At 37.5% G+C, this 18,963-nt stretch overlaps 1 protein-coding gene across 9 annotated transcripts in view; it reads left to right on the top strand.

Annotated features, from left to right (window-relative positions):
* The window catches only part of TASP1 (taspase 1), a 378,792-nt gene that overhangs the window by 78,557 nt on the left and 281,272 nt on the right, over positions 1-18,963 (top strand). For 8 of the 9 annotated variants that reach the window (XR_014235381.1, XM_082359163.1, XM_082359160.1 and 5 more), the window contains exon 8: positions 14,570-14,689. The exons of the other annotated variant lie outside the window; for it this stretch is intronic. Coding sequence is in view for 7 of the 8 variants with exons in the window: in XM_082359163.1 (XP_082215289.1) it covers positions 14,570-14,689 (120 nt within the window). In the remaining variant the exon portion in view is untranslated. The remainder of the gene's footprint in view (positions 1-14,569; positions 14,690-18,963) is intronic. 9 annotated transcript variants of the gene reach the window in all.

Raw genomic sequence — 18,963 nt, 5'->3', positions numbered from 1 at the left:
GCAATTTGATTTTGTCATGACCCTGTTTAAACTCTTCAGTGACTTCCAGCTGCTCTTAAGAATAAAGTATAGGCCCCTTAACAGAGCCCACAGGACTCGATAAGAGCAGGTGCTTGTCTTTCTTTTCAATCTTTTGCTCTTTTACTCTCAGTCTGGGTCACACTGTCAAGATTCTGCCTGAGTCAGGTCCTTTGTCCCTGTGATTCCAGATCCCAGGAATATTGCCTCTCCCCCTCCCACCTGTCATTTAAACTGTCGTGCTGCTCCAGCTGCCTCTCTGAGTGTGCTTATTTGATGTCTTTCTCTTTCCCTAGAGTGCAGGTTCCAGGAGGACAGGGATTATATCTGTTTTGGTTGCCATGGTTTCTCAGCTTGGCATATAATAAGTACTCAATAAACATTGGTTTAATGAATACAGGCACTATTTTTTGTTTTGTTTTGTTTTTGCTTGCTTCTTTTTGATATATTTACCACCCTCAAGTCTATACCTTTTTACCTTGATGGCTGGATGGTTGCAGTATCTTTATAACTGGCTTCCCTGGTTCTAGCCTTTTTCCATTCCTCTTTAATTCTGTGTATTATCCCAGGATACATTTCCTTAAAAATACCTTCATTGGTCTTGTCCTTCTTCTGAGAGAAACTTTAATAGAATCTTTACTATCTGTAGATTAAAACCCAAAGTTTTTAGAACTGACTTTATGAACCCTCTTGAAACTTGAGCCTAGCCTACTTTTCCATTATTTCTCTTCTGGAATAATCTTTTTTTCTCTTATCAACTACATTTCTGTATTTGATTTTTCATGGAGTTGCTGAAAGTTCTTATTTCTAAGTTTTGCTCATGTCTCTTTCTCTTTGTGGAATAAGTGATAATTAATAATGGAATACCAGCCACTTCTCCACCTACTGAGATTCTAATCCAAGTCCTTCTTTAAGGACCAGCTCAAATGCCACCCAGATCAAAACCAATTCCTTTCTTCTACTTAGTACGTGTAATGGGCACTCAATAAATGCTTGTTGAATTGAATTATCTACTACCTTTGACATTTTGAGATTGGTGTGTGATTATTTTATCATATCTATGCAGGCATATGGAAGCATGAGCATTTTGTTTTTTTATCCTTATCACAGTGCCTAGAAACAATGCCTTTACTCAATTAATATCACTAACTTAAACATCTACAGTCAATGATTCTAATGTTAATTTTGAGAGAGCAAAGTGTGTTATTTTCTTTAATTGTAAGTCTTATGGTCTTTCAAGATAAGTTTGAATCTTCTTTTATTTGCTTCAAGCATACATTAGTTCAAAACTATGTCTCACTTTTAACAATAAGCTTATATTTGGGGATGTAATGAAAGAAGAGTTTGGTTATCTGAAATATTACTATTGATAATAATATTATTGAGTAAGTGAGGGAAATGATGGGAAATAATTTCTTAGAAACAGCTCACAGTTGCAGCTGACCATTCCAGAGGTGAGTCAGGAAGTGTCCACAAGGGGGCGTGCCCCTCTAGCTATCTAGAGAAACGTGACCAAGTCCCTCTCCTGTTATGCAGGTAAAAATGCCTGTTTTACAAATGTACTCCTAGGCCATGTGTCTTTTTCTAGGAAAAAGAATAGACCTTCACCATGACAAAAATTCCTACCCATTTTCTAACACCTGTTTATTTTGGTGGTGTGATTTTCCGAGGAGGGACAGGGGACAGAATGGAAATGGGGATTGCCTTGCAAGCTAAGACAAGTCTATGATGCTTGTGATTGTGCTTTTTTTTTTTTTTCCTGTGTTGAGAGCATTTTTATTTTACAAGCATTGCCATCTCTTCTGTGGTCATTGTATGTCGTTTGCTCAAGGGATAGGCAGTGCTCCATTTTCATTGCTCCATTGATTTGTGTCACCTGAGGTTATGAGGAACTAGCAAGTGACCTTGAGGAGTGCACAGGCTTTGAGTGGAGTTTCTACCAGAGGTCATGGCCTCATGGGATCTTCAGTTTTTGTTTTTGTTTTTTTCCAGTACCTATTTTACCTTGACTTCAACATTATCACCAGCAAACATTTATTGAGTACTATCTATATACAGATTTTTAAGTAGGCTTTAGGAGTAAATAGAGAGGCCCTGCCCATTTGGTCCAGAGGAATTAAACAATAAAGGGAAATCATATCATTTGGTATGTGCTAGAAGAATGAAACCATCCGTGAGAGCTGCAGGGATTAGCAGGATGGATAAATTACCATAAGCACATGGTAGGCTTTATGGAAGAGGTGGAATTTAAGCTGGGGCTTGGATAAAGAGTAGGGCTTACATAACTGTAGAGAGAAAGAGAAAGTCCTAGTTTAGAAGAAGCCTGTGAGAAGCACCACAGAGTTTCTTCAGGACAGTGGTTTCAAACCCAAATGCTTATGGGGGCCAAGCAGGTAGCCTAAATATGTGAGACCATCTAGAGGGGTGGCGGGGATGGCAATACATGTTCCATTTTTAGGTATTCAAAAACCAAAGTGCGCAACACCAAAAATAGTACGCTTTGCTGGTCAAACCAAGCTCTGCTTTTGACAGCCTGTAATCCCCAGTGGGGGCACGACAGCTGATAGGATTCAACTGTCCACAGAATTTAGCAAAGTAAAATAGACCATAGAGGAAGTAAGTACACAGGCAGAGCTGCCCCTGAACGTCTGTTTGCACTAACTGTACTTAGAAGCAAATGAGGAGAATATTTTGAAATACAGTATGTGTGAGTGGGGCCTGTCCTGGTGGTTATTTGCATTAAACACAGGCTTTTGAGTGTTGGGAATCTCTGAAAAACATCATTGAGGTTAATTTGAATGGCGTTAGAATTTCTAAGATATAGTACTGTCATGATTAGTTTAGATTGTATTTTACATCCTAGAATATACTTAGCTCCTTCCTACTCTTTGTAATTCTTTGATTTATCTCTGATTTCTAATAAGATTTTGATCTGTTGAGGAACAAAAAGAAAATAAGTATATGGGCGTTTTTTGGCTCCTTTTTGCTTTTTAATATGCTGATCTTTAGTTGTTATATATTTATGATTTTGAATAATAATTTCTATTTTTGAGAGTATACTCATAATTATACGGTCAAATGAATATTGCTTTAGAAATCTCATATCAAATAAAATAACTTATTACTGTGTTATTAAAGTCGGTGTCAATTATTCTTCAATCTGGAGAGGGTGGAACTTAAATCCAGGTTAATGACCCATCCCAATTGTCATGGTGTTTCATTGGCAGGAATAGACTCCAGATTGTCCTGGTTACCTTCGAGTCCTTTATCTGTTATTCCCCACTGCTTTAAGACTCAGTTCAAAGGCCATTGGAGCTCTGGAATTTAAAAGAAAAAGTGTAATTTTATCCCGAGAAGGTAAATGTAAGCTCTGAAATGAAAGACCAGAGGTCCAGACCACGGCCAGGTGTTCCTGGAAAGAGCCAAATTGGACAACTAAATTGCAAAAGGTTGCCTGCTCTTATTAAAGAGACTTTGTTGCTGTCTATTTAATTAGCAAGGTCTTAGCTCATTTATTTATGTGTTTTTTAATCTGCCCAGGTAATGACATTCATAGCCTATTAGTGTGTGTGCTGGTAGCATGTTGCGCTATCTATGTGGTTGAAGTCCTCTCATATATGCGCCTCTATGAAGTGAAACTGCCAAATAATCTCAATTCCTTCCTTCTCCCTTGAGCATGTTTCCCAGACGGCAGTGACTGAGTTTAAGATAGTGAAGGATGACCAGTGGAAAAAGTGAAGTTACGACTCAAATATTGTACGGGTATTAATCATTTAGAGCTTTTAGGAAAGCAGTCTGGAATTAAAGAAACTGAATTGGTTAGTCAAAAACGAGGAGTGTGATCTGGTGCCAGATGATTGATTTAAGGGGTTGGGAAGGCAGTAAAGAAGTGTTACCAAAAGAAAACATTGAACAGTGGAGTGTGTGACCAATATAAAGATATATCATTTCTTTATAGATAAAGCGAGAGGCTTAGTGTTTGATGGTAAGAGCCTTAGAAGTTTGTTTTGAACAGTAGACCAAAGGGCATGCACAACGTCCTGAAATAAAGATCACTTCCACATTGTGAGAAACGAGTCTGGACTTTAGTTTGGTTACTATGGGACCAGCAAAAGATTTCTCAGCAGTTGTTTAAGGATGTGCTTTTGAGACAGAACCCATTTAGGAGTGATGTGCAAAAGCATTACATTCAGAGAAGATCTAAATATGAAATAATCAGAGAAACGTGAGGTTATAGGAAAACTACTTTGGATAGGCTGAGTCTGGATTGTGCATAAAAATTGAGCAAGATGCAGTTTCAGAGGACAAGAAGTTTGAGTTATTGATGAGGTTCAATGAAAAAGTATTTATCTTATGACACTTTGTTAGTTGCTGCTTCCAGGTGGAAGGGGGGAAAGACAAGCCACCAAAGAGCTTAGAACAAGCCAGTGTATAAAAGTCTTCCAGACAGGGGTTTAGGTTGTACTTTTAGGGCCAGGGCCCCCGTGTGGATGGGAAACGATTCAGGAGACCTTTTCTGGGGTTACTGAGGCCCTGGGACTTGAAGAAGGGCAGCATTTTGATGTGGGGCAAGGGTAGGGGAGGAGAGAGCAATATTTGCACTGGATGAAGTGCAAGCGAGTCAGGATGCCACCTATAGTGTGGAGTTTAATAGTATCTGCTGTTACTCCGGAGAGCCCAGGCTCATACTGGAGGAGAAGGCAGGAGGGCCGGGCCTTTGCTAAGGTTTAAAACAACAAGTTGTTTTGTCACAGAATCAATTTTGCCCTTCTTTTTCCTTTTTATTTATTTATTTATTTATTTATTTATTTATTTATTTATTTATTTATTTATTTATTTATTTTATTGCTTTTTGGATCTTTTCACCTAATGTTTATTCCTCTTTCATCTTATCTCTGTTTTTTCTCCTTGTGTTTATCTTACTCTCTTTCTAACTTGTTTAGTTGGACACTTAGCTTATTAATTTTGTTTTCTTTTCTAATATTAATATTTTGGGTATTAATTTCCCTCTAAGTGCCACTTTTACTATATCTCTCACAAGTTTTGAAATGTAATATTTTTATTATCATTCATTATTAAATATTTTTGTTTCTATTTAGATTTCGTATTTGATCCATAAGTTATTTAGAAGTACTTTTTTCTTTTTTAATTTTTAAATGTTATTTACCTTTATTGACTCCTAACTTAATTGTATTGTAGTTAGAGAGTGTATTCTGTTTGATGTTTCAATGTTTCTTGAAATTTGTTGTGATTTAGTTTATGGATTAATGTATGGTCAATTTTTGTAAATATTTATTTGTGTTTGAAAAGAATGCTTCCACTCTAATTGGTACAGAATTCTGTGAATGTCTATCTAATTAAGCTTTTTAATATGCTGTTCAGATCTTTTATTTCTTACTGATTATTATTATTATTATTATTTAGGTCACTTGACCTATTCATAGTTGAGAGAAATGTGTTAAAATATCTCATTGTGAGGTATTATGGTTTGCCGATTTCTCCTTGTTGCTCTGTTTTTGCTTTACATACATTTGAGGCTATTTTTTATTTTAGGTACATACAAATTTAGAATTACTACATCTCCGTGGTGTATCTAAACTTTCAGTATTTATCACAGAGAGACTCTTTAGTTCTATTAACTTTTTGTCTTAAAACTTAATTTTCTTGATGTTAATATAGCTGCATTGTTTGGATTGGTACCTGCTTGGTATCTCTCTCTCTTTTCCCTGTCCTCTTCCAGCTTTTCCATGTCCTTATTTTTCAAGTGTATCTCTGATAAATAACATATAGCCAGATTTTAAAACCCAATCTTGACCTTCTAATAATAACCGTTATTATTTTTAATTAATTTATTTATTTTTGGCTGCGTTGGGTCTTCGTTGCTGCACACGGGCTTTCTGTAGCTGTGGTGAGTGGGGGCTACTCTTTGTTGCGGTGCATGGGCTTCTCATTTTGGTGGCTTCTCTTGTTGTGGAGCATGGGCTCTAGGCACGTGGGCTTCAGTAGTTGTGGCACGTGGGCTCAGTAGTTGTGGCTTGCGGGCTCTAGAGTGGAGGCTCAGTAGTTGTGGCACACAGGCTTAGTTGCTCTGTGGCATGTGGGATCTTCCTGGTCCAGGGCTCGAACCCGTGTCCCCTGCATTGGCAGGTGGATTCTTAACCACTGCACCACAAGGGAGGTCCCTAACCATTATTATTTTTAAAGACAATATTAATTTTGATTTACATGAAGTTTTGCCATTTTATTTGCTTACCTATTCCTCGTTTCATTCCTGAATGTCCTTTTCCTTCTTGGATTATTGTCTTAGTCCTTTCAGACTGCTATAACAAAATACCATAGACCGGATGGCTTACAAACAATAGAAATTTATTTACCACAGTTCTGGAGGCTGGGAAGTCCAACATCAAGACGTAGGCAGATTTGGTGTCTGGTGAGGACCCACTTCCTAGATGGCTATCTTTTTGCTATAACCTTATATGGCAGAAGGGACAAGGGAGCTTCTTGGGCTTCTTCTAGAATGGCATAATCCCATTCATGAGGGCTCTGCCTTCATGACCTAATCATCTTCCAGTGCCCCACCTCCTAATACCATCACCTTGGGGATTAAGATTTCAACATGTAAATTTTGGAAGGACACATTCGGATGACAGCATTTATTTTCCTTCTTCTTAAAGTATATAATTCATTTGTTCATTCATTCATTCAACAGGTATTTATTGAGTGCTTAAGAGGTATCAAGTACTTTTCTGGATGCTTAGCGTATGTTAGTGAATAAAACATACAGAGATTTAAAAAATTTATTTCTTTATTTCCTTTATTTTTTTGGCTGTGGCGGGTCTTAGTTGCAGCACACAGGGTCTTCGTTGAGGCATGTGGGATCTTTCATTGTGGTGCAGGCTTCTCTCTAGTTGTGGCGCCTGGGCTTCTCTCTAGTTGTGGTGTGCGGGTTTTCTCTCTCTAGTTGTGACGCGTGGGCTCCAGGTCGTGTGGGCTCCAGGGCGCGTGGGCTCTGTAGATTGCGGCACGCAGGCTCAGTAGTTGTGACACGCGGGTTTCAGTTTCTCCGCGGCGGCATGTGGAATCTTAGTTCCCCAACCAGGGATCGAACCCATGTCCCCTGCGTTGGAAGGAGTATTCTTTACCACTGGGCCACCAGGGAAGTCCCTAAAACATACAAAGATTACTGCCTTTGTCGAGCTTCCAGTCTCGGGGGAGATTGGCAGTTTAAATAATATGAAAATATGTGTTATATTTTAGAAGATGATGACATGTTATGGGAAAAAGATAAAGCAGAGTCAAGAAAGGAAGATTAGGATTGCCTGTGAGTAGGTGGTAGGGAGGATTAGAAGGAGGGCAGTTTGCAGTATTAAATAGAATGGTCCTTTAGGATTTCATTAAGTGCAGGTCTCTTGGTGGTAAACAAATTTTATTTTTTAATTTATAAATGTATTTATTTTATTTTTGTTCCTAAAAGGTAATTTTGTTAGGTACCCACTTCTATGTTTATAGTTACTTTTCTCTGAGTACCTTGAAAATACACCACTGCCTTCTGGCTCCCATTGGACTTTGGGATTTCTGCCTTCATTCTGTTGTGGTGAGCTTTCCTTTCTATCTGGCTCCCTTTCTTTCTCTCTGGCTTCCTAGAGATCTGGATTCTTGTTTTTCATCAGTTCTGGGGAAATTTGAGCTATCTTCTCTTTAAATATTTTCATTTCTCTATTCTGTCTATTCTTTCCAGTTGGGCATACATTAGACTTTTTCTCATTCATATTTTTTACTATCTCTTTCATATTTTCCAACGCCCCCACTTGCTTACAATTGCAATCAAATGTGTATTAAATGTTATATAAATATAGCTGTATTATACTATTAGGAAAAAATTGAAAAATTTGTTCATGACCTGACGTTTTGAATTCTTGGTTGTGTACTTTAAAATAGATACATCAGCTGTTGATTTCTTTTTTTAAGGTAAAACTTACAAACAGCAACACACACACAGTCTTAAGTGTATAATTTGATGAATTTTGATATGTGTATACAACCATGTAACAAGATATGATATTGCTACTACTCTAGAAAGTTTCCTCATACCCCTTCATAGTCCACACCTCCTTCCCAAGACAACTATTTTTCTGATTCTTTTTCACCATAGAGTAGTTTTACCTGTTCTAAAACTTCAGATGAATGGGATCATATATTATGTACTCTCTTGTGTCCAGCTTCTTTTACTCAGCATACATCTAAAAGATTATCCATATCGTTGTACATATCACTAGTTCTTTTTTATTGCTGAGCAGTCCTCCACTGTTGCCTGTATCACAGTTTGTGTACCCATTCCCCTCTTGATAGACATTTGGGTTGTTTCTAGGTTTTGACTCTTGCAGTTTGACTAAGGTGCTATAAACATTCTTGACAAGTCTTTTGTCATGTATATTTTGCTTTCTCTTGGGTAAATATTTAGGGGTGTAGTTGCTGGGTCATAGCTAGGTGTGTATATTTAATTTAGAATTAAAATTTTTTTGATTTAGAATTTTAAAATTGTGATTAATACTTACTCCAGAAAAACAAGAAGCCAAATTAGATATATTCATCATTAATTTTTAAACTGATTTTAAGTCATTGAGATATATTCTATAAGTGTTTTTATCAAATGGATGCAATTTAATGATCTAGTTAATATTATCTTAAGGAACTTGTCAGAATTATCATCATTCTTAAATTCCTTAATTTTTATTTCAACTCCAGTATATCTTAGGTTGCTATCCTTAACCAGTGGTTCATTATGAGTTCAAATTAAATAATATTAATTAAACAACATATGAATAAGAATAAAAATGATTTAAAACTGTATAAAGCTATCGTGGTGGTTTTTACTGTTCAACTGTGTAATAATCTAAGTCACGAGTATGTTCATCTGGTCTCTACCATCACTTACACGGGCTCACTCAACATGTACACTGAGGCTCTCAAACGGTTCCATTTTGAAGAGAAAAAAATCCATAATTCATTATTTGTAAGATTATTAAAAAAAAAAACTGAGATTAGCCACCAGAACACTATATAGGAATTCTGCCAGTTGGAAAACATTGTCCTTTGAGAGTCTGGAATTTTGGGGTAATCCTCTGGAACTTTGTTATGATATGAATTTATAATTAAAGCTGTAATCCAGATATATTAAAGCCCCTTAAAAGCATTGTTAACACACTTTATTTTTATTTTGAGCTGAAAAGGTTTCTGTTTTCAGTGTTGAGTGATTTAGGGAATTAATAACAGAGATTTTTATATAATATAATTTTTTTCTCTGTTGTAGATATGTTTGGCACTAATTATATAGTGCTGCAAAAATTTTAATGCATATTTATTAAGCAAAGAAAATAAAGGTTTATTTAAAAATAGACATTATGACTGTAGCTTACAGAAACATCATTTGTAGTATTGGACATCAGAAGGGTGATTTTTCTGAAGGGTCACTGGATATTCTTATATCCAAATTTTCCTTGGTTTCAGCCAAGCCAGACACATGAAAGTAGATAATTCTAGCTAAATTGTACTTCTTTTACACACACAGCTGATATACTCTGAGCCCACAGTGGCCCCACTGTAGGGGGCTGGTTTTAGGAGATATACCTAGAGCCAGATCTAAGTCTCTTGTAGCCAGAGCTATCGTTCCATCTTTAGGATGCTCGAAGGTGGTAAAGCTTTATGCTGAAGTTACTGTGCTGTCGCAGAGGGCGTTAAGTCAGCTGCGTTTCTCAAGTGGAAGCTCAGGCCAATCATAATGCTGCTTTCAGCCTAACAAAGGTGTATTGGGAAGGTTTGGTATCTTTAAAAAAAAAACAACAACGTATTATTATTGTATTAGGATAATCCCACCATACATCAGTTTCAGGATGCACTTTTACACTTGAGATATTATTCTTGTATTTTAGCTATTTGATATTGGAATAATTCTGTACAGAAGAAAGACCAAGTTAATGAGATAAGTAACTGATAGATGGTGTCTCTTGGCAGGTTCCAGAGTTAGAGTGTAGGTTAGAGGCTTAATTTTCACGTGGAAAGTACCTACATTTTGTTCTGAAGGATTTATTAGTTTACATGTGTTACTTAATTTAATTCATACAATAACTGTGTAACAGCCATCTCCAACTTGGAGCAAGAAAAATGAAAACTTTTGACATTAAGCCCAGCAGAGATTACTAGATCCTTGGTTACTTCAAGAAAGTTTTATTTCAGTCTTTTCCATAACACATGCAATCTCTATGCCAACTTTATATACATGTGTTTATTCCGATGGGAACTATAGTTTATGCCATTGCTTTTTAGTCACAATTTTATCTAAAAAAATTAATGCAACTAGCATGTTTCAGTCAGGGACAATAGGTCCATGTGTATCTATGTGGTGCATGTACTTCTAAGTATTTATGGAGTGTAAGAGTATAATAGCAGCTCTATATAATAACAGTCATTTGTGTGTTTTTTAGCCTTTCTTAGATTTCATTCTTGTACAGACGAGCTCTGTGAAATTATTATAGCCAAAATACCAGTGTTTGTCTTTCACTCAATTTATCTGCACTTCATAAAAATGCTTAAATGTTATTTCATCATCCTTCAAGTTGCTTTTCAGTATGTGAAATCTGTGAACTAATTCTTGAATATTTATGAAGTAATTCTGATTTTTGCAGGTGTTGCAAGCCATTAGGAATATTTAGCTTAATTTGGAGCAGGATTCTCTATTTTTTGCTTGATTTTTCATTTTTGAAAAACAAGTTACAGTAAATCCATCTCTGTATAATCCTTTTGTGTCTTTCTGTAGTAGTTTGGTTAGGGATAAGAGTTATAGTTCACAATATCCTGATTGAAATGCTAAGAGAATTGTTTTACAGATAACGTATATCATCGTGTATATGTTATGTGTCCCCTCAGTAAAGTTCTACTTTATAGAATGTTTGAGTAGGATCAGCAGTCACAGTTAATAAAAAAAGAACTAATAACGAATACCCTTTCCTGACTTTGTCGTTGCTGTTTTTGAGGAAAGTTATTTTACAGTGCCTCTTTATTTGCATGAGAGTTGTCTATTTCTAAAAGAACCAGCAAGATTAATAAGATCATACTTTAAAATACCTTGTAGTGTGTTCATGGTGTTATGGTTGTGGTGATATGCTGCCAGTTGGTAGTTGAACAAGATAGAGCTTAAATCTTTTATGCTGACATAATGTTGGTCTTAGGTGGTTTAAGTTTCTCCTTCAGCAGATTTGTGCCTATGAAGTTATTTGCCTTAGAATGAGTAGAGCAGACATCTGGCTGATAATGACCTTGTGGGATGCTCTCAGACCTTGTTTCTCAAAGTAGGGTCCATGGAGCAGTAACATCAGCATCAGCATTACTCGGGGGTTTTTAGATGTACAGTCGTGACTGATTCTAGATTACTCCATCAGAATCTGCATTCAAACAGGTTCTCCAATTGATTTGTATGCACATTAAAGTTTGAGAAGCCCTCCTGTAGATGACGTTAAGACTTGGCATCTGAACAAGAAACAATCTCTATCTGGGGTTGCAAGGATATAAAGATTTAGGAATTATTTCTTAGAAAAATGAAACAAATGTTCATCTTAAAAGTACATTTGTCTTTAGGGTTATCTCTCTTTTCTGGAATAAAATGTGTCCAATGCATTTCTTTACTTTGATAATTCCATCTTATCTACCAAAGAAGACAGACTCCACTTAGTCTGTACCAAATGAGTAAATCTGATTATTGTTAATCTTCCCTAAGATAGTGTCATTCTCTGGCCTTGTATGAAATTGAATCTTGAGAAAAGGAGATGGAAGACAGACGTTAGAATGGCAGGGCATGTATCGTGACTTACTGGGCTTGGTTTTGTTACACCAGGGATACAGATGTGCTTTATTTACTCCAAGTTTATTTTATTTTTATTTTTTAAATTTTTATTGGAGTATAGTTGCTTTACAATGTTGTGTTAGTTTCTGCTGTACAGTAAAGTGAATCGGTTATATGTATACGTATATATACTCTTTCTTAGATTTCCTTCCCATTTAGGTCACCACAGATCATTGAGTAGAGTTCCCTGTGCTAAACAGTAGGTTCTTATTAGTTATCTATTTTATACGTAGTGGTGTATACGTGTCAATCCCAATCTCCCAATTTGTCCCACCCCTTCTTCCCCTCTTGGTTACCGTAAGTTTGTTGTCTACATCTGTGACTATTTCTGCTTTGCTGATAAGTTCATCTGTTTTTCTAGATTCCACATATAAGCGATAATATACGATATTTGTTTTACTCTTTCTGACTTACCTCACTCTGTATGACAGTCTCTAGGTCTATCCATGTCTCTGCAAATGGCACTATTTCGTTCCTTTTTATGGCTGAGTAATATTCTATTGTATATATGTACCACATCTTCTTTATCCATTCCTCTGTCGATGGACATTTAGGTTGCTTCCATGTCCTGACTATTGTAAATAGAGCTGCAGTGAATATCAGGGTGCATGCATCCTTTCAAATTCTGGTTTTCTCCAGCTATATGCCTAGGAGTGGGATTGCTGGGTCATATGGTAGCTCTATTTTTAGGTTTATAGGGAACCTCCATACTGTTCTCCATAGTGACTGTACCAATTTATATTCCCACCAACGGTGCAGGAGGGTTCCCTTTTCTCCACACCCTCTCCAGCATGTATTGTTTGAAGATTTTTTGTTGATGGCCATTCTGACCGATGTGAGGTGATGCCTCATTGTAGTTTTGATTCTCATTTCTCTAGTAATTAGTGATGTTGAGCATCTTCTCATGTGCTTTTTGGCCATCTATATGTGTTCTTTGGAGAAATGTCTATTTAGATCTTTTGATTGGGTTATTTGTTTTTTTGATACTGAGCTGCATGAGCTGTTTGTATATTTCGGAGATATCCCTTGTTGGTTGCTTCGTTTGCAAATATTTTCTCCCATTCTGAGGGTTGTCTTAAAGAATAAGGATGTCCTTAATGTCTGCTGTGGGCAGAATGAAACAGTGGATCAGACCTTTCCTCAGAGGTTTACAGTCAGGTTAGGAAACTATCCTTAAAAGTCAGACAACCTACCACCAGAAGAACTGTGATATTCTGGGATATGGCCATGTTGATCCACTGGCTGGTCTTCCCCAGCTGCTGTTAAAAGGGAGAGTAGGAACACAGCATGCATTTCAGTCAGTTACACCTGTTGTATCAAAGTAAGTACTGTCATAGTGGAACAGTATATTTAAGGGGAGTTAGAATTTAGAGCAAGAACCAAAGAAATGCAAACATCTAGATATACCTTCTCCTAATAGACTTAATATAATGTTCATTGTGGCATAGTCTGCCTCTGCATTTTCTAGTTTGCTTTAAGGAAAAATCTTTTGTTTACATTCTGCTTCCAATATTTCAAAACTCCCTTCAATGTTGCTCAACTTCTGAGGTGGCCTTGGGAGCCCATTGACTTTTCTGGGGCTAGCCTTAGTGTGGTATTTCAAAAACCACTCAGGCAGGTACCCCCTCAGCACGAATAATGTCTTGCTCAGTAAGTAGTATGAGCATAAACCACACAGGAGGGAGAGCTGGTCTCGTTGAACATGGGCTTCTGCCTGACTCTTTCATACAGACTTGAGTGCTAGGGTGAGGGTAGGGGTCTCAGGTTCTGGGGCACCAGTGCCCTAGTGTAAGAATACCACCATGACCGCTATGAACCTAAAGACCTGTAGTAGCCTTCCTTTTTAATATATAAAAAAGATAATTTTTCATGAAACTTTGTTCCCACTTCCTTTACTTCTGATTTTTATCCAGCAGTGTAAAGTTTGTCTGCCTCGCACAGGTGAACCAGAAATCTTTGAGGTAGGAGACAGCTGCTTGTGGTCACTACATGTGAAATGCCTTAAGCATGTGGGACCTGGAGCAAGACACAGAAACACAAAGATGCCTCCCAAGAATATGCAGTTTTCTGCCATATGATTGGCAACCATGTTATTAATATAGCAGAGAAGGGAGCTGGCCATTAATTTTCTCAGAAGGAAGGAATTATAAAAGAAAATTGTAGCATGGTCTACACCAAGACTAGAAATGTCACTCTCTTCATTTATTGTGCTGAATATATTACTTTTAGAAATTTGTATATAATATTTAAAAAATACTAATAAGGACATTTATTAGTTCACTTACATCATAGATTTTTTCCTCTATAAATTCTCAATCGTGAACTTAATTCTTGAGATTAAGGAGACACGGCGATATACTGTAATTTATATTAAATTGTTTTTTTCTTCCTCCCTTAGAAAGGCACATTAGGCTTATTATTAGAGAAGAGCAACCAGACACCCTTGGTTCAGGATCTTACAGTGGAAAATAAGTTTTGACTTGAACCAGTTTAAGTGGCAACTTGATAATAAATAATTTCAGGAGATTGCTGAATGTTCCAGTTAAGGATTAGCTCAGATTTTGTTATGTCATGATTGTCCCGACAAGTGCTGTGTGGTCACATCATTGTCACACACCGTGCTTAGCGAATGCTCTGGCCACTTTTGCTCCGCAGGAGAATGACTCAGGCACTTTGGACACGGTGGGCGCTGTGGTCGTGGACCACGAAGGGAACGTGGCTGCCGCCGTCTCCAGTGGAGGCTTGGCCTTGAAACATCCAGGGAGAGTGGGGCAGGTAAGTGATTCTGGGGTTTTTAAACTAGCTTTCCAAGTCGAAACATGGAATTTTCTAGCCTGCAAGTTTTTGAACCAGTAGAGATATATTTTTTTTCTTTAGAAAAAAACAAATGATTATTGTTCTTAACACTTATGTAGTATAAATCATCAAATACCTGTTCAGGATTCTTTCTAAAATTAAAACCTATCTCACAGTAATAGGGTTCTTCCTGGTCTTTACAATTGGTAATCCTATGTTTGGCTACTTTCAGCAGGCTAGGTACTGGCCTGGGCATTTATCAGACATTTAATAAATGTGCATCCATTTCCATTTTCTTTCTTTGTAAATGTCATTCTCTTTAGGATCCAGCACCTGACTATATGGCTGCTTGCTTTCCAGGTGGAAACACAGTTTTAGAGTTACATTTTGTATTTCCTCCATTCAAGGAACAGTAACATTTTGACCCTCTAATCCCTCCTCTGATTAAGCATTTCAGCTATTTTATAGACTGACTAGTAGTCCAAGTCACCAACACATGATACCACTTGAGAAATCGAGATAGAAGGGTCTAATTTATGTGCAACTGGCTTATTCCCTGTTGACTTGTACATCTTCTTCACCCCTGACTCCCCATCTCCATCCAGCCTTTAGTACCCAACTGAGAATGAAATTTAACAATCCATTTGATCTAATAACCTTGCTGAGAATAAACCAATTTGGCACATTACTTACAGCCTTAATAAATATTTGTTGAGTGAACAAATGAATTGGACACCCTCACAGAATCTGTTAAAGTTGTTGCACAGGGTGCGTTTAAGCTCAGTGCTTGGATCTCGTGTTGCATCTGTAGCACCGCTTGGCATGCTCTGTGTGCTTTGTCTCTCACGTTTGAAGAAGAGTCAGTGTCACAGTTGCTTTGGACACGTGGTTAGCTAGTGCTTGGAGCAGAGTGATCTGCTTCGTGGAGGACATCTTTGCAAAGCCCCAAGTGATGTTCCCTGATCTGCCCTTTATTGTGGACAAGTCACTCACAGTCCTACGGTGGGAAGGGGAAGGGAAGAATAATTAATTTTGTGCTACTCTTTGCCTACCATACAAGGGGCTTTATGAGGAATGATTACTCAACATGTGGAAATGCTTTGAACTCAGTATAAAAAGCCTTTGTCTGGTCATGGTATTTTTCCACATTATAAAGCCCTGTGTATTTATCAAGTTTGGAATAAGAAAACCAAGCTTGGCATATCAGATCTGGATGCCTCGGTAGAGAAAGAGAGAGAAAAGCCAGCAGAGGCGCCTTCATTGCATTGTAATTCCCATGACTTTCTTACTGGTTTTTGTTTGATTTCGTTAGCAAAATAGCAACAACAGAACCAAGCATAGTGCTGGACTACGTTAGCGGGATATTACACCGAACCCTGCACTTGGGGTTGCCCTGGAAAAAGAAATACTGTAAAACTTAACACGTACACATTTGAAAGTTGCTAAGAAAGTAGGTCTTAAAAGTTCTCACCACAAGAAAAACAATTCTGTAACTGTGTATGATGACGGATGTTAACTAGAGTAATTGTGGTGATCATTTTGCAATATATACAAATATTGAATGATTATTTTGTACACCTGAAGCTAATATAATGCGTGTCAATTGTACCTCAATTAAAAAAAAACACCTTACATATTGATTTGCCCCACTTGGCTGGTTTATGAATGCATAGTTTGTGAGAGCTGATAAATCAGGAAAGGGTGTGGAGGAGTAAAGAAAGGTGCTTACAGGGAAACACAGTTGCTTAATCGTGTTATATTGCTGAGATAGAGGAGAAGCAATAAGCCTAGAAATATGCAAGCATCAGATGGGAGGTAAGGAGCTGTTCTTCTTGACGATCAGGACAGAATGAAACAAAATAATCAAGCAAACTATTTAAAAAAGCAAAGATTATTTTTTTAAAATGTGCTGAAACTAGCTATTCTTATATACATTTTAAATGCACAAGTAACTCTTTAAAAATTTTAGCATATTACCCGTATTACCCAGCTGCTGAAGTGGCAATTTGAATTAGAACTTGTTTGCTTCCTCAGCTTATCGTAATAGTTAGAATTTACAAACGGGACACGAGACAGGAATTATTGTCATTATGTTCTACTCTCCCCCAACCCTCACCCTACCCACACACAAACAGGCAGTTGAGTTTAGGGGCTAAGAGTGTGGATTTGGGATTTAGGTAAAACTTTATTCTGACCCCACTCCCCCCCGCTTACCAGTCCCCTCCCCATGGACAAGTTACTCAATGCCGTTAAGTTCTACTTTCCACAACTACAAAATGGGGATAAATAGCTACCTTACAAAGTTCTAGAAGGTTAAATGACATAATACATTTCAGTTGCTTATCATAGTGCCTCCTAATAACAGCTGCAGCTGCCGTTTATTAATCACTGGCTCTGTGCAGCAAGTGTGTTAAATTCCCATGATCCTACAAGACTGTGAGGTGGGTGTTTTTATTACCCTCATTTTATAAAAGAGGAAACGAAGACCCAGAGAAGATTAAGTTATAATAATATCATCATTTGTATGACCTACTTTTACTGCATGATAGTAGCTTTGATAAAATTTTACTCCTAAAAAGAAGGAAGCCTTTTGCTGTTGCTCTTGTTTTTAAAGATCTGCTTAAGGTTGTGATGTTTTATCCAAAGGAGTGGATACGAGAGGGACAGTCTCTGATTCTTTCTTTTATCTTAGCCATCACTGTCTCAGCCCAACCAATTTCAGAAGGTTGAGAAGGAAGACAACTTTAGGTCATGAAATTGAGGAGAGATAGCATAAAGGAAATTTTGTGTAGAGAGGAGAAACAAGAGTAAGAATGAACTTCCTTTTCATGGCCTCCACTGGGCTTCTCAGGGGTGTCCTCTTGGCCATATTTACTATTTTTTAGGTGCAGACTCCTGGTCAAGATAATTGTGGGAAATGGAAAGGGCAATGGGCTAAGATCCAGGGTTTCCAGTGAAGGAAGAATGGGCCCTTCCACGGAGGTCACACGTTCTCTGAGACTTCGGCTGACCCAACACCCAGCCTAGGTAGTACCAGTGGAATGGCTTATCCCACAGGTCTGCCATGTTATTCTGAAATCCATATGTTGAATTAATTCCACAGAGCTTTTAGTTGCCACACCCACCCATCTGTCTTGTGTGTTTTAGAAGCATGGTGTTTTCAATATGCCTGCCCTATCAGGGGTGTTGTGTTCAGTTCTTGGTTCTACTTTTAAGAGGGGTATTGTCATTGACAGTGGGGGATGGCAACTGTGGATCACACGAACATGGTCCGACTTCATCTCCAATTATCCTGGACCCTGGATCATTTCTCAAGGAGGGTCATTAGGGAAGTGGGGTGGGTGTGTGCATCTCAATGTCTTGGGGAGCAGTTCACAAATTCTTTGAGAGAGAAAAGAGAAATCAGGGCATTAGAATAGGTGTTTTCAAAAATTAGGAGAACTTTAGGGGAAGGTTAAAGTATTTCCAGAGAGTAGACCTAGGATTGGTAGGTAGAAGTTAAGGAAGCACTTTCCACCAATGGAAAGTGTCCAGAAGGGGTATATGTTCCCACATGAGGTGGTGAGGTTCTCAGTATCAGAAGTGCCTGGGATATTTCACGAAAATCCCTGTTCTGGGTAGAATATTAGAGCAAAGTAGTTCTAAAGTCCTTGTAAAAAAGAATAAAATATCATAGAAAGCTGAAGTCTGTCTGGTCACCATTCTCAGTCTAAGCTGCTTCTTCCAGTCCTCACAAGTGAGTTTCTAGAATATAACTGTGCTATTTTATGGGAGTATCTTTTGCCTTCACCAATCACAGAGAATACTGAATGTCTTGTAGTTTGCTGTTTTGTTTTGTTTTTTAACTCAATAGGTTTCAGAGTTTCTTCTGTAATAGTTCTTAAAAATCTTTTTAAAGAAACTTAATCCTTTTTTCTAATGTTTGAAACAAATTCCACATATTGCTATGCCAGTGTTTATTTAGCCATTTCTGTACTGATTGAATTTATGTTGTTTTCAGTATTTCATTCTTATCAAACAGGTGATAATGAACATTCCTGACCATGCCTCCTTGTATTTCTCTATAATAGCTATCTAAGGGTTTTTCTAATTCTGCTTCTAAGGAATGGAACAGTTATCAATTGTGATTCCCCTTCCAAAGGCAGAGAAAATCATTGTGAATATTGAAGAGGTGAATCCAGACGTTCTGGGTGGCACTGTCGGAAACAAAATAGGAATGATTGTCACACACTTTTATAAAACCACAGCAGCTT

This window comes from Balaenoptera borealis (genome assembly GCF_965194805.1).
Source record: "Balaenoptera borealis genome assembly, chromosome: 16".
Classification (NCBI taxonomy): domain Eukaryota; kingdom Metazoa; phylum Chordata; class Mammalia; order Artiodactyla; family Balaenopteridae; genus Balaenoptera; species Balaenoptera borealis.
This window is presented reverse-complemented; position numbering and strand designations above follow the sequence as displayed.